At 52.8% G+C, this 25,067-nt stretch overlaps 1 protein-coding gene and 1 long non-coding RNA gene across 2 annotated transcripts; one reads left to right on the top strand and one right to left on the bottom strand.

Moving 5' to 3' along the window:
- Positions 1-451: 451 nt before the first annotated feature.
- On the bottom strand, positions 452-20,865 carry PITPNA (phosphatidylinositol transfer protein alpha). Its single transcript, XM_079956105.1, has 12 exons — positions 20,729-20,865; positions 16,446-16,476; positions 12,414-12,559; positions 11,267-11,362; positions 8,560-8,563; positions 6,769-6,843; positions 5,754-5,837; positions 4,893-4,970; positions 4,461-4,571; positions 3,676-3,798; positions 3,349-3,418; positions 452-2,872 (listed from the first exon to the last, which is right to left on the bottom strand). The coding sequence occupies exons 1-11, from the start codon at positions 20,746-20,748 to the stop codon at positions 3,371-3,373; spliced, it is 816 nt and encodes a 271-aa protein (XP_079812231.1). The 5' UTR covers positions 20,749-20,865; the 3' UTR covers positions 452-2,872; positions 3,349-3,370.
- Positions 20,866-23,433: 2,568 nt separating this feature from the next.
- Positions 23,434-24,161, top strand: LOC307204537. Its single transcript, XR_013833735.1, has 2 exons — positions 23,434-23,564; positions 24,033-24,161. It is a non-coding gene; the product is annotated as an uncharacterized lncRNA (long non-coding RNA).
- The last annotated feature ends 906 nt before the right edge of the window (positions 24,162-25,067 follow it).

Genomic DNA, 25,067 nt, shown 5'->3' with positions numbered 1-25,067 from the left:
GTCACCAACTCTACTGAAATCATGGTCTCCACTGTAGCCTTCTAAGGGGACAACCCGGGAAGCCCACCCACTCCCTATCAGCCTCTCTCAACTTGTGGGTACCCAGATGTTGTTGAACTACAACTCCCATCACCCCTAGCTAGCAAGGCCAGAGCTCAGGGATGATGGGAGTTGTAGTCCAACAACATCTGGAGACCCACAGGTTGAGAACTGCTGCAAGCACTGCTGTGTTGTCCTTAGAGATTTCCCCCTGGTTACTGGAGTCCAGCTGCTCAGTAGGCACAGCAGCTGTCACAGCTTTCCTGTCTGCTTCCCTCCTCCAGTTAAACAGAAGTCATTCATACTGGCTGACACACACCCTAAAAGGTATCAGGGGTGGGGGAGAGGCAAAACAACCCCTTCCTTCCCTCTTTCCCACCCACCCAAGAAAAAGCCAGACTACAGGCCAATGCTCTGTCTATGATTTTATTAGATTTGTTTCCAATATGCCTGTATTGGAAGATTGGGAGACAAAAAAAGGCACAAACTCACATTAAAGAAACAATAAGATCATCTAATCAAGTCTACAAAGTGTTTGCCATAAAAAGGAGTTGCACTAGGAACCAACCAAAACAGATCAGGGAGTCCCTGCAGAGGCCAGCAGAGGATGAGCCCAGAAAGGCAAGAGCATGCTGGTGGGGTGGGGGGCTTCTCTCCCCCCGCTGGGCTCCAAAGATGGAAGCCCAGGCAGGTGTTGGGAGAAAGCAGCTCAGCTCAGCAACCATACCCACCCTCCTCCTCCAAGCCAACAGGGTGGGGTGGGGTCTGGGTGGTGAAGCCAAATGCAACATGTTACGCAGTGCCTCCGCAGCACCCTCTCTGCTCCCATTGCTGGGCTCCCCCCTCCTCCCAGGAAGGAACAAAGAGGTCAGTCGTCACAGGGGGTAGGGGAGGCAGAGAGAAGGCTCAGAAGATGTGCCTCAGCTACAGTTCGGCAGGAGGCGAACTCTAAAAAAACGCAACACGCAAAGAGCAGAACAAAGGACACACAGAGTGGAAGTTTGCTGCATTTTTCTCGCTCTTACTGCTAAGCAGGAAAGCTTTGTGTTTTAATGAGAGCTTTCACCTTCGTACCACAATCTTCCCTTGATTTTCTCCCCCGCCCTTCAAAATGTCACCATCTGTTTCCATAGAGATGTGGTGTCACCAGCTACAAAGCCTCTCAGCTAAAAAACAAATCTTTAAGCAGCAGGAGTGATAAGAACAGCCATAGAAACAGTTAACACATTCAAGCATAAGAATCCTCTTACACTTCATTACCAAAAGAAAAAAAAGGAAAAAAATGTTCAGTGTTTTAATTCCCAATTCTCAGTATTTTACAGTACAGGAAGATTAACCAGGGGGCCTCCTTGCCCTGGAGGGGAGGGAGAAGGGAGCACCCGACACATTCCTGGTCCCAACAGACTTTGCCCCAACCCCTGGGCTTCTTTTTCTCAGGCAGGCAAGGCAGGCCCAGTGCTGAGCCATGTCTCCCGCTCCGCCTGGGGAGCTTGCTAAAAGCCCCTTTGCCCCAAAGCCCCTCAAGTCACCTGTCAAGAGAGCGCGACCAGAACGGATCAAGCTTGCTTATTGCACTTGGACATCAATAAGGCAAAAAATGGACAAAACAAGAGGACAAGAGGGATAAACTGCCTCCTCTCAAGGCAGAGCTGCCCGTCGTCACCCTGCTAGTCTCCCACCCTCTCTGTCTGGCAAGGGCCACTGCTTCAGGCGCAGAGAAAGGGAGGAGACCCGGCTACAGAGGCTGCCACACCAAGGCATGGCCTCAGCTCTGCTCCCACCAGCTCCTGAGTGAAGCCAGCAGTGTTTGTTCAACCCGCTCTTTCTCCTGTGATTGTCTTAAGCAGCTGCCAGCCCACAGGCAAGTGGGCTTCAGAAGCCCCTCCTCAGCAGCAAAGAGCTCAGCCAGCTTTTGGCCATGACCCCTGCAGCTCCTGGCAACCGAGAGAGACAGATCATCCCCTCTGCAGTGCCACTGCTCCGTGCTACGGGCCTTATTGCTCAGGAGCAGCACAAACGCCCAACACAAGCAGCGCCTGAGCAGGAAACAACCGAACGGGATTCTGCTTGTGCAATTTGTTTGGTGGTCGGGTTAAGAGACCATTCAGCTCGTCTACTGTAGTAAAGGGGAAGGTGGAGGAGACCCAGGACTGTTTTCTTAGCAGGCCAACTAAGTCACCTGCTCCCACCACCCCAGAAGCGGCAATGTGGACCTTGAGGACCACACTGGAAGGGGCTCAGCAGGCAGAACCTGGGCAAGGAGCAGAGGCTGATGCAGGTGCACTTCAAGACCAGGGCACTGCTAGGAGCAATCTTCCCTGCTCCTTGTGGCCAGGAGCCCTGCCCATCACCGTGATATTCGGGGAGCAAAAAGGTTGGCCTGACACCCTCTAATACTGAGTTCCCATCTCCACAAATGGACAAAGAAAGGTGAAGAAACAAAGGCAGCAGTTTATCCCAGTGTTTCAAAGGAAAAATATAGATATATACATACATATGAAATCTAAATCACCACATCACAAGACTATTTCAGCTAAAACGGTCACTTGGAAATCAAAGAGCCACATGGGAATCGGGCTGAACACTCTTCTGGGGAAGGCGGCTGTGTCACAGGTGCAGCCATCCCCCAGGAAGTGCCTCCAGCCCAGGTGCCAAGGCCAGAGCGCTCAGGACCAGAGGACTGTCTATTTGCTCACGATAGTAAGGGCCACTAGAGTTAGCTAGGGGAGGTTGGAAGTCGCCTGCTGACTGGCTATAGGAGGGCTTGATCCAGAGATGGTCCGTTGGTCAAGAGGGTGGAGTTCCTGGGCCTTCCTGCTGGCTGTTTTGCAAACTTAAGGAAAGAAAGAGAGAAATTGGGTTACTTCAGCGGCTTGAAAGCGATCTTCCAAGTGGGGAAACTCTGCTGGGTAGCTGGATTTATTAAACACTCCTGAGTATCTTGGCAGTCATTTTTGAAGGAGGGGGAACGCAGAGTGCCTTTTCCTTCAGGGATGACACTGCATGGTTTCAACAGTGAGGGTACAGTCAACTGTGCAATCCCGGAGAGCCAGCAGCAGACTTATTCCATGTCCTGCTCAGACACCCCACGCCCACACCAAAAGCCTCCTGCAGCAGAGCCACAAAGAACATTTGCACCAGGAATTTATTGCACTTGGCACAGATGTTTCTCTTGATATTTATGCTTGGAGCCAATGCAGGATCCTTAAGAAGGGGCAACACAGCTCATGTCAGAAGCACCATGTCCCCATATTTGTGGCATCGCCTCTTTTCTAACCTTTGAAGGCAGCCCCAAAGATGTGGACATACCGTGCAAAGAGAGGAATCCACGCTAGTCATCTGCAGCCGACGTTCCTTTCAAGGGGTCCTTCTGTCTCATCTGCAGCAGGAGAAAAGGAGATTTTTTGGTCTTTTGCAAAATTAGGCCAGGGAGCAGCACAACCAGAGGGCAGATCTCCTGGAGTGAGAGACCTCAGCAGAGCCTCGTGTCATGCACAAAGCATCCGACAGAGAAAAGGAGCAAGAACTTCAGGCACTCGGGCGAGGAAAGCAGAGCTGCCGGCCACTTGCCCACCCCCAGTCCTTGATCACTCTGGGGGACATGAGGCCCAGCAGACCAAGCCCCTTCCCACTTGCCTCATCCAGCTGCCTCTTCGTCTCGTCCTCCATCCTGCGAATGTCCTCCATGGTCAGGTCAACCCATTTATCAAGCCAGCAGAACAGCTGCCGGTGGAAATTCGTGAAAAGCCGCCTCTCTTGCTACAAGAGAAGGAAGAAGAGCTCAGAGCTCCAGCGCAAGAGCCGTCCACAGCCAGCGTGCAGCAGGGCATGCTGAGCCATGCAGCTGAGTCATGCCTCCCCACTCCCCTCCAGGGAGCAGAACCGCGTTGCTCCCTGCCAGAAGTCAGTTCCAATATTCTTGGCCTCATTCAGCGACAGACCATTCTGAGCTCTTGCAGGCAAGCGCAAGAATGCAAGAGCTCCGATTCACAAAGCAGAAGGAAGATGGGCCCTACAGTGCCTGTTCATCTTGCTGGGCGCAAAAGGCCATCTCAACCCTTGGCTTGTAACTATTCTGAGGCAGGCACAGGTTTTGCTGGCTGTAAAGGAAAGCTGTGTGCACTTGCCAAAGGCAAAGCAACAGCAATCCAGATATGAACAGGACAGAGCTGACTGCTCTGGCCTCACGACAAGGAGGGCAACGTGGCAGGGCTTCATTTGCCTGCCTGCAGTTGGTGTGTGGCTGCTCCACCTCCAAGAGAACAATGTGGCACGCCTGGCAAAGCCACAGCACACCAACCCCCAAGCGACGGAAGGGACGTTTCCCCACCCAGCCCTTTTGTGAAGGCCTAGGGCTGCACCACCTCACCCGCCTTCCCCAATTACGTCCTGTTGGCCTTTGGGGATGACCTTTCACTCACCTTCTGTATAAAGTTTTCGACTTTGTTCTGCAGCCCCCACCACTTGAACTTGACCGTTACTAGCTTGTAAGCACACATGTATGGACAGTCGGTTTGTTTGCCCAGCTCCTTCTGCAGACGTAAGAGAGGAATCCTCAGAATGGAGCCCTTGGCCCCAAACCAGCCCCACGGCCAGCCCTCCCCTCTTCCTCCTCTCCGCTCATTCAGTGTTTATACTTCCGGCAACCCAACCCACAATAGCAGGTCCAGTATGTCTAGATTATCGGCTGTGAGCCAGGAAGCCCCCCATTTAAGTCTCAAGGAAGACAGTCCTGAGCCACCTTCCATCAGCTATGAAGCAGCCTGAACACCTGGCAGCTACAGAGCCCCTATTCTCCAAGGACCACTGCCATTTGGCACAGCACCCAGAACGACACCAATGCCCATACATACCCTCCAGTTGGGCCCCAAAGGGCCACGCCCTGTTTTGGTGGATTTAAACTTTGATGGGTCTTCTTCCGGCTTGTAATCCTGAAGCAGATACAACAGGGAGCAGGTTACAGCAAAGGAAGGTAACACCTACCTCCTAAGAAGGGTGCAAAGCAGTCTCCTTTGCTTCCTGGAAAGCAAGGAGCTCAGGGGAGTTCCATTTCCCCCCTTCCGCTGTAGTATCGAGGGCCACAGCAGCTGCTCAGGGGCAAGACATCAGAGGCTGCCTTGGAGCTCCCTGCACTGGGGACCAGGAGGAAGAAGCCCCAACCCAAGCTGGGCATTTCCACCTTGGCCTGAGCTCCTAATCCCAAAGGCCCCCCAGGGAATGGAAGACGGACAGCACCCCCCTTTTCTCTCCACTCAATGCATGGCACAGCCACCCTGCCAATTACAATCCTGAGCAAGGGAACAGAGCGATTTATGCTGGGATTTATGGTCCCTTCTCAGCGCTCGCAAATAAAAAGAAAAGAAAAAAGGAACCTCTTACTCTCCTAGAAGCCTCCACAAAATGCCCACAGAAATTAGAAGTCTTAAGTGGTTTTTGTGGCTAAGCCAATTCTTTCATTTGTAAGCTATGCCGCTGCAGAGCTCTGAGGGAAAACTCAAGGTCACAGTCAGCCAGACAACTCTGAAGTGGCTATTTGTGGCTATGCCCTGGGCCCAGTTCGGCCGACTGGAAACAGCCCCCGACAGAGGCAGCTGCTTTTCTCCAGCCAAGCAAAGCACGCGCCCCCCCCCAAAGCCCCCCCCCACCTGCAGCCCAAGAGGAGCCCTTCTCCTGAACACCCACCCCAGGCCAGCTCTCGCACTCGGCTGCCGTACCCTTGAAAGCACTTGGCTCCGGTCTGCAATGTCGATATAGACGGCTTCTACATTCTTCCATTCATTCGGGTCCAGTTTGTGAACCTGCAGGCAGCAGAAAGGAGGAGCGTTTGCGTGATGTCTCAGTGCCCCTCTTCCAAGTTTTAGTGCTCTTCTTTAAATTGATTTCTTCCCCCCACCTTCAGCCATTGGAGCTTTCATGGCAGCCAACGCAGGACAAGAACATAACAGCAAAGATCTTTAAACACACAGAAACTCATCACCATGAAAACAGTTTTTATGAAAGAGCAGAATATTTATAGTAAGCTATATTCAACTAAGTTCTACTCAGAGTAAACCCACTGAAATTAATGGACCCAAGTTAACAATGCCCATTTGCTTTGGTGCTCCAAGTACGACTAATGTTGGATACTGTTCATTAGTTTTATACATTCTTACTGTTACATTATGATTTTGTACAACCCCCATTGCACATTACTTCAGAATTAATAGTTTTCTAAGTAAGACAAATCAAATAAACACAGCAGCAGCAGCAAGAAAAGACATGAGAGAAGCTGAGGGGTGGCTCACGAAGAGCCAAGTCCTCCGGGGTCCCAAAAGCAACCTCTCCTCTGCCCCAGGTGGAAAGAGCTCCTGTCCAAAAGCAAGCTAGTAAGTGAAGAATCCCCCCCATTGCCCACAAGAGCAGCCTGAGGGGACACTTCACCCCACAGCCTGTGTGGTCCAGGGAGAGGCATTTTAAGATGGACACACAAACTCCTGGGGGACCCCCAGCACACGCACGGGAGGCGTATCGTCTTGTGGCACTCCGGAGCAAAGCATGGGGAGGTGGCTGGGGAGGCTTCACTTAGGGACGAGCGCTTCAGGCTTAGAATTGCTCCAAACCAGCAACATGCCCGAACCTTCTTTGCACTTGGCCACCTCCAGAAGGCAAGCTCTGCAGAGCCATCTCTTTGCCACCCGCTTCTGGGACGCAGAGCCAGCCACAGGGGCCGTTCCTGCCAAGGGCACTTACATTCTCCTGCATGCCAAGGTCCGGTTTGTGCCAGGTCTCAATTTTGATCAAGAAGTCGTCTTTCATGTACTCATTCTGCCAAAGAGAGAAGATTCCGTTACCAGCTGGGAATTAGGAAAATCAAGCGGGAGCATACACCTTTCCCAGACTCCACCCTTGGGGCAGCGGATCTGTCTGCTTGCTCTCCTTTCCCCATTGGCTTCTTAAGTTGGGTCAGGCAACTTTCTCTCACAGGCTGGGATCACATCACAGCAATGGAATTCCAGGCCCTTAGAAACATTTTGAGAAAACTTGCTCTTGCATTATTTGGCAAATGGAGGCGCAGATTGCAGCTATAACAAAGGCGGCATTTTTCCATCTCCGCCAAGCTAAGCAGTTGGCTCCTTACCTCTCTCGCTCTGACCTAGCCACTGTGATCCACGCGACGGTCACCTCCAGACTGGATTATTGTAACTCGCTCTACGTGGGGCTGCCCTTGAGACTGACCCAGAAACTCCAGCGGGTGCAGAATGCTGCAGCGAGACTCCTTACGGGGTCTTCGCTGCAAGATCAGATCAGGTTTAAGGTGCTGGTTTTAACCTTTAAAGCCCTATACGGCCTAGGACCCTCGTACCTACAGGACCGCCTCTCCTGGTATGCCCCACAGAGAAACTTACGGTCTTCAAATAAAAACATCTTGAAGGTCCCAGGCCACAGAGAAGTTAGGCTTGCCTCAACTAGAGCCAGGGCTTTTTCGGCTGTGGCTCCGACCTAGTGGAACACTCTGTCACAAGAGACTAGGGCCCTGCGGGACTTGACATCTTTCCGCAGGGCCTGCAAGACAGAGCTGTTCTGCCAGGCCTTTGGCCAGGGCGCAGCCTGACTCCCCCCCTTGGCAATCTTCACGGAGCTCTGGCCCAATGGTGGCCAGTGGCTTGAATTTAATTAATTTTATAATGAATGATTTTAGAGTGTTGTTTGTGCTGTACTTTTGTACTGTTTTATTGTTGTTAGCCGCCCTGAACCCGGCTTCGGCTGGGGAGGGCAGGATATAAATAAAATTTTTTATTATTATTATTATTATTATTATTATTATTATTATTATTATTATTATTAAATATCTCAGAACTCTGTGCCTGCTAACATTTAACCTGCACTGTTTTATATATCACAAAATGAGAATGGAGTAGTTTTAAAGATGTTGCAGTGCTCTTCCAGCTAAGAGACAAACAGTCCCTTTTGGGGGCAAAGTGTAGTGACTAGAACCCTCAAAGAATGCCTGGAGCTGACAGTCAGAGCCTTGGTCCCCTGCCCCAGGACAAAGGCTGGCAGAGGCTCTCCAGGGTTTTGGCTAGCAGGCCAGAGCCAGAGGGAGCCAGCCCACCCACAACTTCTTTGCCCTGCCTGGAATCCATCGCCAGGGCAGCCACTTCCTAGAGGGGCTGATCGAGGGCCTGCCAGGACCGGTCGAGACACCGAGTGGGCACAGGATTCAGTGGCCAGGATGGGGGCCCAATGGCCTCTGCTGAGCAGTGAAGGAAGGGGCAAAGGCCACAGGACAGGGAGGGCCAGTTGGTACAAGTGGCCCGGGAGGATCTCAGCTGGCCCAGGGTGAGAACAGGGCTGGGGGCAAGAGGCTGTGGAGGGGCATCAACTGTTGAATTCAAAGAAGCAAAGTTCACCCCTGAGGAGAGAAGGGTCTTCTGCCAGCTGGGACCTTCTGTGTGCAAAGCAGGGGCTCCACATCACGAGGGTGCAGTCCCTCTGCAAGCCCCACCTGGCTGTGGGACATCCCAGTAGCCAATCACTTACACAGCTCCGCTCTGAAGGAGAGAGGAAGCCACACTTACCGTAATAACTGCTCCAGAAATCGGCACATGGAAAGAGAAAGACAGCTTTCATGAGAGAGAGAAAAGTTTGGAGATGCAGCAGGAACTCTGCCACACTCCCCCCCCCCCCATCCCCATGCATGTAGCCCAGTGGTGCCTGGGCGGGGGGGGGGGGCAAATGGATTGCCAGAAGGAAGCGCTCCTGCTGCCCCAAACCCTCCTCACAGCCCTGGATATGCTCCTGGGTCATTCTGCTCCTGCCTGCCTCTGAATCAATTGCCTGGGGCTCCTGCTCCAGCCTCCACTTTTCAGAGGGGGCACCAGCTCTATTGCTGTTTACAGGGGCGGGGGGGGGGTCACATCTCAGAGCAGGAGGGGCCTTGTGGGTTCACCTAGGAAGCTCCCATATAACAAGGTGGACCAGAGCCCTTCATGGTCTGCACTGACAGTGGCCCCGGCTTGTGGAGGCCCTCCTCAACTCAACCCTTACAATAACCAAACATGCATCACAAAGCCATCCCCAGCTCCCTCCTCCTCCTTTCCTCGGCTGGTTGGCTGCGGCTGATGGGCATTGGGAGTTCAGCAACATCTGGAGGGCCACAGCCCCCCACCCCCCGCTGCAGGATGGGGAGGAGGAAGTGTTCTCCACAGGCAGAGGGATGTGGGAGACTTTGCTGCCCTGGGAACTGACTCAATCCATCCCTGAGTTTCTGTGCCTAGAAAACAGGCGTTGCTGTTGAGGCTGGAAGAGGCTTCCTCTGGAGGGAGACAGTGCACCACCCTGGGGAAAATGTCCCAGCCGCCTGGTGAACCAGGCTTGAGGCTCTGCTGCCATTTGCTTCCAGTTGGATGAGAAGCCTGCCAGGCCTTCTCTACTTTGTGCATAAGGACATTCTCCTTCTCTCCTCGCTCCAATCCTGCACAGGGAAAAATAGCCGCCTCCCAGGCCAGGCCAGCTCTTGACATTCCACCGTGTGGTAACCAAAACCAGCACACCAAGTCCAGCGCCGGCTGCCAGTAATCAGATGCTTCTGATAGCAGAGCTCCATTATTCAAGAGCCAGGCCACGGAGGATCTGGTGACAGGCCAGGCATCTGCACCAGCCACCGCCACTCTTTCCATTCTGAAGAGGAGGAGCGAAAGCTCACAGGGCAAATGCCAGGGTTTCAACGCCCCGCGTCAGACAGCTACTCAAAGCGCGGAGACTTCTGAGGAATTAACGCCACCTTTTCAGGATCGGCCAGGTTGCTTGGCCCTACAAGTTTTCACAAGGGAACACCTGGGAATGTACCGTGACAAGAAGCTGCCATGGCAGTTCCCTTGGCCCAGAGGATGCTGGGTGTGTCGTTCCCAACTTAAAGCAAGGGAGAGCGAGCGGAGGTTCACAGGGCAGGGCTCCCGAATCAGAGCACCACAGCCCAACTCTCAAGGATGGGCCTCGCAGAGTTTGCTAGTTTCTTCCAGGAAATGAAGAACTGCAGCGTCCCAAGATCCTCACTAAGTCATCCCTAGCCCTGCGCAGCTGCCACAAAGTGTGACCTGCCCTGGATGCAGCACGGCCGCAAGTCCAGGTGGAGGTGCAGCTCCCCCTCCCAACTAGGCTGTCTCCACAGACTCTGGTCCAGGGCAGGAGCAGCAATGGATGTTTCCCCCAGAGAGGCCGGAGCAATGCAAGGACCCACGGCCAGAAGAGGCCACGGCCTGGGCCCCCACCCAGTGTGCCTTCTCTGCCCTTGGAAAACGCGGGCGAAGGCAGCAAGGCCCCCTGTGAGCTGCGTGAGCAGCGGCTGCAGCTCCTGCACCAACCAAGCCTTGTGGCTACACCCTTCTCCCCCCCAAAACGCTAACATGGCAGGCCTGGAAAACAGAAGTGCTGAGCTATGTGCTGGCCTGCCAGAGGCACAGCTTGGCAGCTGCTGGAGAGGAATAAGGGTTGCTGTTTTCCCTACATGAGAAGCTCATTTGTCCATGGTTTGGGGGAAGCACCTGAGGCCAAGGGACCCTGCAAAGCTTTCAGGGGCAAGAACATTTGCAGCCTCACCCATGCCCAGAGGAAAGCCAGTCGGGCAGCCGTGAAATTCTGGGCAGGAAAGGGGCACCAATTAATGCCAGGATACACTGGCCATGCCCTGGCAGGAATCCCAATGTCTCAGGCAAAGTGCTAATGTGATAAGCCAGAGACAAACTGTGATCCTTGCCAGGACAGCTGGCCTAAGCTCTTCCCCCAGGGCTGCCAAGGCAGATGTTCCTCCTGGCCACTGCACCAGGGAGCCAGCAGCTGCCCTAGGGTCCAGCCTTGCCCTCACCTGCCAAGGCACGAAGAGGACCCTCCGCAAGCTCCTCCAAACTGGCTCACTCAGCCCTGCCTGATCTCCAGGAATCTTCCTCTCGAGGGCTGATTTGGAGCAGGGAGAGTCCTGCCTGGCTGATCAACCGGGCAGAATCAGTCCAGGTATCCATCAGACAAGCCCTGTTGTGGTTTACACAAGGAAGCAGAACAGTTGCTTCTCTCCAGCACCAAAGCCCTGGAACTCCGGTTGGCCTCACAAGACAGCTGCCCATTCCAGGGAGGGAAAGTGATCTCAGTTGCAGCTTAGGAACGTCTGTGCAAAAGGTCCCCAAAGCCTCGCCCTGCCTGCACTTTTCCAAATAGGTGAGGGGGGTGCCCACCCCACAGAGTGCAAGGCTACTCACCAGTCCGGCAGTAAGGGTAGGCATTCCAGGCTTTCTCGTGGATATTCAAGGCTCCCTCTGGGGCCAGCATCTTCACAAAGGGAGGGACTTTGCTGCAGGAAACGAGCAAGAGAAGACAGCTATCTTTGAATGGCATCTTGCACACACAGCCCAGCTCCACAGACAGACAAGCCCAGGATGCTTTTGGGCCTCTGATCTTCTGACTGACTATGGCAACAGCCAGCAAACATGTGTCAAATGCCACAAACACAATGCCCTGCACCCAAAGGCTGAAACAACACCCAGAAGGTCACACAAAGCTGAGAAGAGCCACCGGCCCTGCAGAAAAAGGCAACTGACTTGAAACCACCCCCAAGCCAGCAGCGCTCAGGCCCAGGACCTCAGACTGACCCCCCACCTCCATTACTCACCTGCTGCTCTCCACGGTTGCAGGTAAAGCCAAAGGGCTGACTGCACAGCAAGCTGTTTTGTAAAGGGGTCAGGAGGGAGCTCCTCTCTATGGGCTCCCCACGTCCTCCCCCCACCCAGCTGTGATTCCTCCTCTCTGTCTCCCCAGTCTGCTCATCACCAGGCCAGAAAGGCTCGATGAGGAACCTCAGCTCACAAGTGCCTGGCTGTGGCCGTCTCCAAGGGGCCTGCAGGCTTCCTGAGGGTCACTCGAACAGGTCACAGCAGCTGGGATCAAAGCAATACCCCCACCCAAAAAGGAGCTGTAGCAAGGAGTGCCACAAGAACAGCTGCCCAGAAGCTGAAGCAGGAAGGGGACCCACTGCTTTTCTTGTGCACAAGCAGCAATGAGCCCAACATGCAGAAAAGCAGAACTACTAGGGCTGAACAAACACCCAGAAGAGCTTCCTTACTGCAAGGGGGAGGGATGAATCTGTGTGTCACTTGAGGGGCCAAGATCCAACCCCCCCACACCCAACAAGCACTTCCTCCAGCCACCCCTTAAGCTCACTTGGAAGGCTGCTCAGAACTCTGGCCAGAGGGCTCCTTCCTCTGACAGGGTCTGCCTTCCCAAGACAGAGCCTGGGGTCAACTACCCTCCTCTCCCCAAAGGCAAAGAGACTGCAAAGCAGTGGAGTTCACCCCTTCCCCAGGAAGACCAACACCCACCCTGCCTACAGCATCTCTGCCACATACCTCTGCAAGTGGTAGATCTTGTGTGTGTACTGCCCACGTTCCCCGTCACGCTCATAGGGCTCGTTCACCAGGACCTCCACCCCTTCACCACCGCCAGTTTCGTTCTTGCTGGCTTCTGCCACGGAGTACAGCTGCCCCACTTGGTACTGAAGGAGGAGGGACATCACAGCATCACTGTAGATTCAGCAAGCAGGTAGGCAGGGACACAAGAAGCAGCCCTGGACTGGGGCAGACCACTGGTCCAGCCAGCTCAGCATCACCTACTCCACTGGGTCTCAACTGGTGGGTCAGGAATGATGCAAAGTGGCTTGCAACAGGAGCAGGAGCACCATGCAAAGATACGGCAAATGATCGGAGGCGCTGGAGAGATCCTGCATAGGGCAGTGGGCCCCCAGATGCTGCTGGACTACAACTCCCATCATCCCTGACCACTAGCTGTGCTATAAGCATAGACCCAGCCCTGCAGGCAACCCAAAACTGGACAGAGGAAGGTCTGAGCAGCCCTGCATTGGAAGGCTTTTAACGCTTGATGTTTTATGTTTGTAGATATGCTGTAAATCGCCCAGAGTGGCCGGGGAAATCCAGCCAGATGGGTGGGGTATAAATAATAACATTATTAATTAGTATTATTATTATTATTGAGCCTGTGTCAGGCAGCTTCCTATGTTCCTGACTGCTTTACACTGTGCAGACCCTCAGCCTCTTTTTTACCTGGCAATGCTGCCAGGGACTGAACCTGGGTCGGGTGCTGGGCACCCAAGCTGTTTTTCTGCCTATGTGCCGCATTTGCTGCCAGGACTTTGCAGAGCCTGTGAGGGAGCCCTGGGTCATTCCACCGGCTGGAAGCAGGGCCTGCTCTGCAGAGTCCTTGGAACAGGGGTTGACCCAGCCCTCCAAAGTGCCCAGCGCCCCCCATTTCACCCTAGAAAGGATTAGGCCGCTAAGAGGAAGCAGCACTAGGTGCTTAGGGAGATTTGAGCCTGGCTCTACCCAGTCCTAGTCCAACACTAAACCTCCACGCTGTGCAAGCGTTTTAGGCCATCTGCCCCATAACTGTGAGCACAGTTGTGAAGCCCCTCCAGTGCAGGGCCGGCATTCACATACACAGAGAGAGAGAGAGCAGAGGGAGCAAATACTGGGGCAGACCAAGTGGCTTTGTCCCAGGGGGTGGGTGGGGTCTCCCAGACAGGGTCCCCTGGGGACAGAGAGCAGCGTGTCCCCAGCGCTGACGCACTCTCCGGTCACTCTCCCTCTCCTGCATCCTCTCGCTCCACAAGTTAGAGTTCAGGCACTAAGAGGATCAGGCTGCTGGACTGCCATCTTCACCCCTTAATCTTCCCTGTTATTTCTGATCCCCTAATCCCATTGGAACAAGGAAGCAGGCCCAGATAAATTGCTGTGTTAAATAAGAGCAGGCCCCGGGGGAATCCGCCAGAGAAAGTGTCCAAGAGGGCATGAGGCCCCGTGCCCAGGAAGGAGGGTGGTGGGGTGGCTGGAAGGAGCCGCTCAGCTCAGGTGCTCAGTCCAGCAGGAACAGCTCAGCCCTCTGGGAGGCCTGGCAGTGAGTGGCCCTGTGCTCTGCTGGGGCTAAAACTTCAGACTCAGTGCCATGCTCAGGGAGACATGATCCTGTAGTGAAAGCACCCCTCTTCCTTTCCACCCCTCAGCCTGGCTCCCTGGGGGCCATTCATCCTCCTGGAAGCAGCTTTGCATTCAGCTGGGAAAGGCAGATCCTCCAGCTCATAAGCAGGAGGGGGGATGGGTTGGGGGGGCACACAGAGAGTGGGTACAAATGATGGCACCATGTTAGAAGTAACAGCTGAGAACACACCCACACATCCTGCCAAAAAACACCAAGCAACTGATATTTGGGGGAGGGGTTAGATCCAATCCTAAATTGCCTCTGGATATTAAAGATGGCCCATCTTGTTTATATTCTACAAAGGTCCCCCTCCCCCACTGAGGCCCTTGCAGATGCCCCTACAGAATACAGAGAAGAGACACCTACAAGCCCCACACGGAACTTTGGCCATTGGACTGTGGGACTGTGAGGCATTGGGTTTTTAATCTGCCTAAGCTGCCTCATTGGGAGGAAGGTTCCTGCTCTCCTCCCCTTTGCCGCCATTGCTTTCCTTTGTGGGGGGGTGTGATGCTGAGGGGTTCTGTAGGCGCAAGAGAGAGCACAGCTGGCACCCAGCCCGCTCAGAACAAATCTTGCTCTGCAGCTCCCCCTCTTGGCGTCCCTTTACACAGCTCTAGAGAACCCGCTGCTGCCCAGGCCCACCCCCTTCTCCGTCCCAGTAGCCTCAGGGCTTTGGCTTCCACTCTCAGCTCGCGCCTGCAACACTTTCCTAGGTCCTCTGGCTTTCTGGTCTCTTTAATGGAAACGGCACCTGCCTGCATTGGTTGAGTTGTGCTTTGGGACCAGCCGGACCTTGCCAAAGCCACAAGCCAGGGATGGGAGTCTCCAAGAGAGCTTGATCCAGGGGGCTCCCTGTCAGGCCCCGTCTAGGGAGACAGGAAGCCAGGCTACCCAAGGGGTGCAGCCTCGGAAGCGGCAAGAGACCAAGCTGCACTTGGAAGGTGTCAGGAGCCTCCTTCTCCCTTCAAGGCACTCTGTAACCCGAACTCTGGGAAACATGAACCCAACTCTGCTTTGCCCCAATTCTGACAAGGCAGCACCGGACAGGACTCAGGACCCCAGCAGGTGCAGAGCCTGAGGCAGCCAGGCCAGCCCTTGCTCAGGAGGAGCCACCTGGGCGCCAGAGCAGGCTAGCGGGCAGCCGTGGGGATTTCAAGCAGACATATTTACTTCACCCATATTGTCTCAGTTACCTCTGCAGCAACCGTACAGGGTTGGCCGGCATTACTCTCCAAATATTCCACATGGGGGACGCAAGCAGAAAGCGAGTCAGTGCCCCAGGAGTGCCATGTCAGAAGACCAGGATGAGCCCCGTCCATTCCAGGCTGGAGGAAGGGCAGCACCCAAAGACCTGGCCAGGAGCAAGGAGCACTTCCAGCAAGGCTCCCCAGCTGGGTCTCCTTCCGTGGGTGAAGCTGATACAGAAGACGCACGTGTGTGCTTCAGGCCACTTGGGCTGACCTACATTCTCTAGCTCTGCCTCCATTGTCCTTTGTTACTGCCATCACCAGGGTTGGGGCGGGGGGTGGGGGACTTTAGCAGAAAAATGGACCTGGAAGGAAAGTCAACCAGAGCTCTCTGCTCAAGCTGGTAGCCCCCTCCACACTTCTGCTTCAAAACAAATAGTTGGGGGAAATGACACACGCTTTTGTGCAATGCTCACATTTGCCACGGACACCCAGGAATGCCCCCAGTGAGGGCCTGACACTTCCCTGGAGCGCAAAGTGCTGAGAGAGAGCAAGGGGAATAACAAGCTATGCATCCTAGGGATGTCTCCACCTCCACTCAAAAGCCCCTGGCAGGCAGGCAGGCAGGCAGGCAGGCTGAAGTTTATGGCACGGTGGGAGTTAGGCCCTCACACAACGCTCACTAATCTTGCTGCAAATGCAGGAACATTCTTTAGTCAGCAGCTTGCTCCTAATAATTCAAATAGTCTTAAGAAGGAGGGCAGGCAGGCAACAGAGCCCAGGAACCTGGATAAATCTTATAGACTCTTCCATCCATAACTGATGCCAAGAGTGGAGCAGGGAACTGGGTTGGAGGAAAGATCTGCCACGCACTTGAGACTTGTGGGTGCTCTGACCATGAGTGTTTAAACAGTGAGAAGAACATTAGAAAGCTTGCAGACAAATGCCAGGCCCTCACACCTTAAGGAGACTCCCAGAAACTTGTCCAATGTCACTCAACCCCTTGCAGAACTGGTGACAAGTTCCTCTCCACAGCACTAAACACCCACCTCCTCCCCGCTTGCAGCAAAGTGGCCCCTACTAAAGCAGAAATGAACTAATCTTTAAGTAGCTACAACACACTTCTCACTGGCCACAAATGGAACCAGGACTAGATTTAAGGCAGGTATTGAAAAAAGAAGCAGCAGAGAAGTTGGCACTTACCTCCTCCACAGACACGGGCAAAAGAACACGACTGCAAGAGAAGAGACAAAAGGAAGTTCACTAAAGGTCCAGTAACCAGGATCACTTGCACAGTGCCAACAACAACTCACAGCCCCACTGGAGGATTACAGCCCAAGGGGTTCCGGTGGAGCTAGGACACCCCCCCTCTGTCCCCGCTATTGCCTGCCACCCCCACTGCCAATGCTGTCTCTGCTGGGGAGTTCATTTCTGCAGCCTGGGGCAACTCAGGCAAGGACCTCCCAGAACAGCAATGAAGTTTCCCGTTTCACAAATGTTGTGTGGAGCAAGAGAAAGACAGAAAGAGAATATATGTGCCTGTCACTTCCATAAACAGAAAAAACTAGAACAGCAAAATGGACTCTGCCCAAGCCCCACCAAGGAACTTTCAAGAAAGAAGACACATGTAAACCCCAAACACCACAATAATGTCTCTCTCTCTCTCTCTCTCTCTCTCTCTCTCTCTCTCACACACACACACACACACACAGTGGCTAGTTAAACATTAACGTCAGATGCAAAGATGTTTGCTTTATCTAATGCGTTATGATGATGGCATCACAATAGCAGCTGTCACCAAAGCCTACCTCTACTAAAACAAAGAGACAAGGGTTTCTTACAACTATGCCAGTAATCTCCATACTAGGACAACTTAAATATTTGGCAAAGCTCTTGATGTTTGGCAAGGCCAACTGATGAACTCCAGAAAAGTCAAGACAGTGTGGACTGGAACGACTCCAAACTGGGGAAGGGCTCCAGGCACGAAATGTGACCATCTCTCTTCCCCAGCAATGCAGTGCACACCCAGTAGCAACCCTGAGAGATGCCAGTCCTCTTCCTCCAAGGAAGGGGAACTTGCTGTGGCCCTTCAGGGACAGCTGGATTCCAGCTCCCAGCAGACAACCTGGCAACAGACTGGGATGGTGGGCACTGGGACTCCAGGAATGTATGGAATTCTGCAAAGAGACCCCTCTATACTAGCCAGTTGGACAGCAGAGCTCACCGTGGTCCACAAACCAGGCCGAGGGCAAGACGCCCTACTGAGTGAGCTCCCTCACCAAACCAGTCTTGGGCAAAGGTACCCTAGAGGGAAACATGAAAGTCAAAGGGGAGGAGAGTCACCTGGAAGGGTCTGCGTGGAAGATGAGGAATGAGTAACTTCCTGTGCTTCTGGCAAGGCAAGGAGGACAGCAAAGAAAGAAGGGCCTTATTTTGTTCTCTGTCATTGGTCAGAGCCAGAAATATATTTCCAAAATGGCTGTTAAAAGCAGGAGCCTGTACCAAAATATTTAGAGCCCAGCCCTAAACTTGGTCATAACAGACCAGAAGACGGGAACAAGGAGACAAAAACGTTGTCCCCATCTTCAAAAAAAGGGGAATAGAAGGCCTAGGAAACTACCCACCAGTCAGCTTGACATCAAAACCAGGAAAAGTCCAGAACAGATAATTAAACAGCACTGAGGGAGGATATTTTGATTACTAAGACCCAGCATGGGTTTCTCAAAAACAAGGTGAATGTTGTGGACATAGTGTATCTTGATTTCCGAAAGACTTTTGACAAAGTTCCCCATGATACTCTTGCAGAGAAGCTAATAAAATGTGGCCGGAGTAACTGTTAAATGTGGACGGAGTAACTGTTAAGTGGCTTTGTTGTAGGTGATTGACTGAATCCAAACGAGTGCTCACTAAGGGTTCCTCATCATCCTGGAATAAAGTGACAAGTGGGGTGCCACGGGGTTCTGTCCTGGGCCTGTTGTTGTTCAACATTATTTATAAACAACTTGGATGAAGAAATTGAGGGGGTGCTCATCAAGTTAGCAAATGACAACAAACTGGGAGGGGTAGCTAATGCCACAGAATACAGAATTGGAATTCAAGATGACCTTAACAGATTGGAGACCTGGGCCCAAACTAGTAAAATGAATTTCAAAAGGGACAAATGCCAGGTTATAAACTTAGGAAGGAAGAACCAGCTGCATAAATGTAAGATTGGGGACACCTGGCTTGCCAGTAGTACATGTGAAAAGGATCTAGGAGTCTTAGTGGAACACAAGCTGAACATGAGTCAACAGTGTGATACAGCAGGGGGAAAAGCGAATGCTTTTCTAGGCTGCAGCAACAGAAGTATTGTGTCCAGGACAAGGGAATTAATAGTACCGCTCTATTGTGCCTTGGTCAGACCACACCTGGAGTCCTGCACAATATAAGAAGACCATTGGCAAGCTGCAATGTGTGCAGAGGATGGCAACCAAGATCATCTGGGGTCTGGAAACCAAGCCTTATGAGGAAAAGTTGAAGGAGCTGCGTATGTTTAGCCTGGAAAAGAGGAAACTGAGAAATGACCCTTCAAACATCTAAAGGGTTGTCACATGGAAGATGGAGCAAGTTTGTTTTTTCCTGCTCCAGAGGAGAGGCTCTGAACCAATGGATTCAAATTGCAAGAAATTAAACATCAGGAAGAACTTTCTGACAGTGAGAGCCATTCAACAGTAGAACAGATTCCCTTGGAAGGTATAGTCTCTCCTTCCTTGGAGGTTTCTAAGCAGAGGTTGGATGGTCATCTTTCAGGGATTATTCAGCTAGGATTCCTGCATTGCAAGTGGGTTGGACTAGATGACCCTTGGGATACCTTCCAACCCTCCAATTCTATGGGCATTTGGAATAAAGCAATGCATGAGATGAGCCAGCAGAGCATGACTCCTGAGGCTAGGATGTGTGTCTGTGTTTGCAAAGAGACAGACAGGAGACAATTAGTAATTTCATACTGGAGAATTTCAGTTCATCATCAAGCAACCTGTCAAAATGCATATAACTTGGGGAAACCAAAACTTGTCCAGAAGAAGCAGATTCTGCATAGCCAGCTGTCATTTTCCAGACATGTCAAGGAGTCAGCAAACAGGTAAAACCACCTTAATAATGAAAATACTTTCTTTCAAAGCGTTCTCAACTAGAAACCTATAATGGAGCACGATCAAGTCATACTTTCATAACTGAGTAGACTTTGGACCAAACATGGCTGATTAGCCATGGCTTACTTTCCTTGGGGCCACAGCTGAGGATTGGTCCAGGCTTGAAAGAAGCTCTGCTGCAGGGTCTGTCTGCCTCTGAGGTGAGGCAAACTTTGAACAATATATGAAACAAGCTCTAGTCTGAAACCTCTTTCAGGAAGTTCCATGTGCTTTCAGAGAGGGGAAGAAAAGGGAACGCTGTGCTGTTGTGGGGTCTCATTCCCCCAAGACGTGACCAGGACCCTGGAGCAGGGAGGAGAGCAGCAGAGCATCCCAGACTCTATCCCACACTGCGGATACACAGTGCTGCAGAAGGACAGAAGTTTAACTCCAGGCAGGTCAATGAAGAAGCAGCTGCTCTTCGCTGCCGGCATCTAGCTCTCCTCCACGGAAGGCCCGTCAGCATCTGATGGCTGTGGCCATGTTGGCAAGCCGGTTGCCAGGGAGAGCAAATGGTCTGTCCCATCTTCTGGGTCCCTGCTCTGGCGTTTGGCAAATCCCAGCACCTGGAAGGCACCAGCAAAAGTCCTCCCCCCCCCCCCAGCACTGGCTGGCAAGGCAGGACTTCCAGCAGCAGCAGGAGGAGGGGGAGGAGGAGGAGGGAGACCCTGTTGCCAGAGGCCCAGGGAAGGGCCATACCAAGGAGGTTTTGCAGGCTGACCTCAGGCAGGGTCAAGTGACCTTAGCCAAAAAAACCCTCAAAACAACCACCACCATGGTGCAAAAAGAGGCACTCATCTCAAGTTAACCTTGCGGCAAGCCCGCACCTTGCTGTGCCCTGTCCGGAAGAGCCGGTCCGCCAAGGCAGAGAGGGAAGGTGGCCCACCCGGGAGGGGAGGAGGGCGGCCCGCTTCTCCCTCGGGGCTCCCGGCGGCGGCGGCCTTCCGCTCTTCCTCCTCTTCCAAGGTCCTCCTGCGAGAGAGGATGCCGGGCGCCGGGGAGGAGGAGGAGGAGGAGGAGGAGGGCAGCGCGGCTCCGCCATCCTCATCCCCATCCCGGCATCGGGCGGAGGGTGACCTTCACCGCCCTCGTCCATCCTCCTCTTCCTCGGACCCGCATCCCTCCCACGGGGGGGGGAAGAGAGAGAGAAAGAGAGAGAGACCCCCCTCCCCTCCCGGGAGAGAGCGCAGCCCCCGTCCCCCCGGACAGTGTAGGGGGGGTGTCTCCGCCTGCGGAACTCCCTGCCACCTCCCTCAAGCCCTTCTGAGGAGAGACCCCCCTCGCCCCCCCCCCACATACCGCCCTGCGGCCACTCACTATTCCTTGACGAGCACCATGGCGGGCGGGCGGCGGCGGCGGCGGCGGCGGCTACTGGCAGTCCGTCCTCCTCCTGCGGGGCTGCGCTCCGTCTCTCCTGGCCCGCCGTCCGCCTCTTTCTGGGCTCCTCCGCGCGCGGCCCGGACGGAGCGCCGAAGGGAGGGGGCGGGAGCGAGAGGGGAGGGGGCGGCGCGCCGAGAGGGAAGGAACGAGCGTTCCCCGGCAACAGCCGCTGCGTCACTGCGCCGCGTCCCCGGCGCGATGGCGTCACGCCTCGGAGGCAGAGCGGGAGGGCTGGGCGCGCGAGCGGCGCCTGCGCAGGAGGCGCGCGGGAAGGTTGAGGCGGGTCGGGCGGCGGCGCTCTGCGTATGCTCAGAGGCATTCCGGCCCCGCCTTGCTTCCAGTGATAAGGGCGCCAGCCGCCTCTTTCGCTCGCCCGGCAACGCGCGCCCCCTCCATGTCCCTGTCCTGGGGCCTCGGTTTCCATCCGGAATGCGGCGGAGGTCCAAAGGAGCCCCGTGGGGTTCATCCTGAAACGGAGCAGCGGCTGAGAGAAGGGGCTCGGAAAGCGGATATTCATTCTGCCACAGCTTCTCTTGAACCGGGGGGTGGGCATCAGTGCTCCCCCCCCCATGTTGGTGAACTGCAACCCCACACAGCCCCACGGCTTCCCCCCAAGAATCCCAAGAAGGGTACTTCTGGGGTGGGGTAAACTATAGTTCCCAGGTTTCTTGGGGGGGAAGTCATGTGTGGATGTACCGGCATAGTCAGGGATCGGGGCGATGGGAGTTGTAGTCCACCAACACTTTCACTCCTTCCCCACACCTGCCTATTCAATTCATCAGGGGGAATTTTTCCATATTTTGGGGGGTGGGGTGGGGGAAGCACCCTTTTTAAAAGGGTTTGGCTGTAAGGAAGGTTCAGCTGCTGAAAGGTGGTTTGGAGGGCTGAGTCCGGCCCTCCCCCTTTGCCAAGCATGACTCAGCTGCTAAGGAGCGGGAGGAGATCCTGGCCCACCCTGAGCCCTGGGACAGCCCTTTCTGCATGGCAGGGCAATCTGGTGCCTCCACCCTACACGGAGAATGAAGTGAGCCTGGGATAGCCGCCTGCTGTCATCCTCATTTCAAGGGTTGCTAGGTTTCCGGCTTTATACCGGCTGGGCTGGTTACACTGGTTGTTCCTCAGCTGCCTCTGATAGTTGATGGGAGAAGTTTCTCATCATCTTTGCAGGATGTTACCCTCTCCATGGCCCAGTACATCCCTGGGAGGGAATTCCAGCAAAAGAGGAGCCCTGCAGGATCAGGCCATGGAGCCCAGCCTCCCACTTCCTGCAGGTGCCTCTGGGAAGCCCAGAAAGGGAATAAAAGCATGGGCTCTCCCTCCCTGCTGCCCTCCAGCATCTGTGAGAGGTAGACTGCGCTTGAAAGTGGAGGTCCTACACAGCCATCGAAAGGCTGCTGCTTTTTTCTCCTTGGATTTCCCCCTTCTAAAGCAACCTGAACTAGTGGCCATCTCCACTTCATGTGGCAATGAGTTCAGTTGCATGTTGTGTGAAGGACTTCCTTTTGTTTTGAATCTCTGGCTCAGGAACCTTTTACAGTCTAAGGGCTGTGCACATAGAATCATAGAATCATAGAGTTGGAAGAGACCACAAGGGCCATCGAGTGCAACCCCCTGCCAAGCAGGAAACACCATCAGAGCACTCCTGACATATGGTTGTCAAGCCTCTGCTTAAAGACCTCCAAAGAAGGAGACTCCACCACACTCCTTGGCAGCAAATTCCACTGTCAAACAGCTCTTACTGTCAGGAAGTTCTTCCTAATGTTTAGGTGGAATCTTCTTTCTTGTAGTTTGGAGCCATTGCTCCGTGTCCGCTTCTCTGGAGCAGCAGAAAACAACCTTTCTCCCTCCTCTATGTGACATCCTTTTATATATTTGAACATGGCTATCATATCACCCCTTAACCTCCTCTTCTCCAGGCTAAACATGCCCAGCTCCCTTAGCCGTTCCTCATAAGGCATCGTTTCCAGGCCTTTGACCATTTTGGTTGCCCTCCTCTGGACACGTTCCAGTTTGTCAGTGTCCTTCTTGAACTGTGGTGCCCAGAACTGGACACAGTACTCCAGGTGAGGTCTGACCAGAGCAGAATACAGTGGCACTATTACTTCCCTTGATCTAGATGCTATACTCCTATTGATGCAGCCCAGAATTGCATTGGCTTTTTTAGCTGCCGCGTCACACTGTTGGCTCATGTCAAGTTTGTGGTCAACCAAGACTCCTAGATCCTTTTCACATGTACTGCTCTCAAGCCAAGTGTCACCCATCTTGTATTTGTGCCTCTCATTTTTTTTTGCCCGAGTGCAATACTTTACATTTCTCCCTGTTAAAATTCATCTTGTTTGTTTTGGTCCAGTTCTCTAATCTGTCAAGGTCGTTTTGAAGTGTGATCCTGTCCTCTGGGGTGTTAGCCACCCCTCCCAGTTTGGTGTCATCTGCAAATTTGATCAGGATGCCCTTGAGTCCATCATCCAAGTCGTTGATAAAGATGTTGAATAAGACCGGGCCCAAGACAGAACCCTGTGGCACCCCACTAGTCACTCTTCTCCAGGATGAAGAGGAACCATTGATGAGCACCCTTTGGGTTCGGTCAGTCAGCCAGTTACAAACATGTCGGGAGCGGGGGCCAGAAGCAAAATGGGCAGTTTCTGCACATATACGCACCCCTCCTGTCTAGTGCCATCAAGAGACATGACCAGAGTTCATGGGCAGAGTCCAGTCAGGCAAAGCACTCAAGGAGGGCCCAAAGCAGGGCAGGGAGTTGTGGACTGGGAAAAGGGTGTGTGATCTGGGGAAAGTTTTTTTTTAAAAAATAATTTTTATTGGTTTACAACAAAAACAAAAACACATAATAATTTCACATCCAATTTTTCACAAATTATTTCTTTTCTGGACTTCCTTCAGCTTTTCCGTAAATCATCCATAGTCATTATTTAAGTTGTCATTATTTAAACCTTTCTTTTTCTATTCCCTTTAAACAATACTTCTCAAATTTCACAGTGCTTCTTTAAATCCTTCTAGCGTTATCTGTCCCTCAATTATACTTTCCAGATATTCCACAAATTTTCCCCAGCCCTCGATGAACTTTTGGTCTCTTAAATATCTAATCTTCCCAGTCAATTTATCCAACTCAGCATAGTCTAACAGTTTCATTCTCCATTCTTCTATCGTCAGTATTTCCTGTTGTTTCCATTTCTGGGCCAGTAACACTCTTGCAGCTGTCACTGCATATTGGAAAAATTTACAGTGCTGTGATCTGGGGAAAGTTTAGGGGGCCGGAGAGAGAGAGAGGCTTGGAGGGCACCAGTTGACCCCTGCGACTGAGATTCCTGCCCACTGCTCTACCTGATCAATTTCACAAGGGGACCTTGAATTTTTTTTTAAAAAAAATATTTTCTTGCCTTACAAAAATATGTGCATTGTCTCAGGTTGTAGAGTTTTTTTCTACAGATCGGTTACATTTGAGACAGTGTGTACAGGATAAGGTTGGGGAAGAAGAGGGGGAGAGGGGTGGGGTGGTAAAACTTACATTCTTTCACTAAGGGTATGTGTGTGGGTTTTTGTGCCAGCATCACTTGAGCAGGTTCTCTGTCTATTTGTTATATTCCCTTGGTAGTAAGGCGCTGGGGCAGTGTGTGGTTGGTTGTCTTGAGGTTGCTGCAGTGAGGTTTGTTTATGTGAGGGGGGAGGGATTGTTGGGTCAAGTTAGCCATATTAATGTTTATGCTGTTGGTGGGTTCTTGTTGAGCTGTGTATGTAATAAAGGGGAGCCATTCCAGGGTGAAGCTGTTGTAAACAATAATTGCCCTTTTCCCCTTAGGGGTATCCAAGAGCCCATATAGAGTCCTTACGTAGGTTCCCTATTGGTAGGAGAAAATAACAGAGGCCAAGCAGAGAATATTGAGAAGCAAAGCAGCTAGTGAGCCTGATCTTTATTGATCTGTTGCAACAGGGTGCTCCCCTCACCCGCAGGAAAGGAGGAAGACCCAGAAAAATCGCATGCAAGGCCTTATAAAGACGTTTGAAATTGGCTAAGACCTCAAAATTCCTATCACAAAGGCATCCTCGTTTATTTGTTCCTGTGTCAGTTTCAGTTTATTGGTTAACTTTTATGGTAAGGCTTTTCCCAATACGATTTTGTACCAGTGGTCCATGTTTATACTCCGGACAGGTCCATCTGGCTGTGAGGTTTCTGGCTGGTGAGAGTAAGCTCTTTATAATGTGTATGGTCATTATGACCTTAAGGTTTAGACCACATTCTAGTCCATTGGGTGGGGTTAAT

This window comes from Podarcis cretensis, assembly GCF_951804945.1.
Source record: "Podarcis cretensis genome assembly, chromosome: 15".
Lineage (NCBI taxonomy): Eukaryota > Metazoa > Chordata > Lepidosauria > Squamata > Lacertidae > Podarcis > Podarcis cretensis.
Note: the sequence above shows the minus strand (reverse complement) of the source record. Positions and strands in the feature narration are given on the sequence as shown.

Coding starts and splice junctions, on each gene's coding strand:
- PITPNA (XM_079956105.1), bottom strand. CDS start 20,748: ATGGTGCTCGTCAAGGAATA. Junction 12,560..16,445: donor TGCCCGTGTCTGTGGAGGAG/GTAAGTGCCAAC, acceptor CTCCTCCTTCAG/TACCAAGTGGGGCAGCTGTA. Junction 4,572..4,892: donor CTTTGGGGCCCAACTGGAGG/GTATGTATGGGC, acceptor TTACGTCTGCAG/AAGGAGCTGGGCAAACAAAC.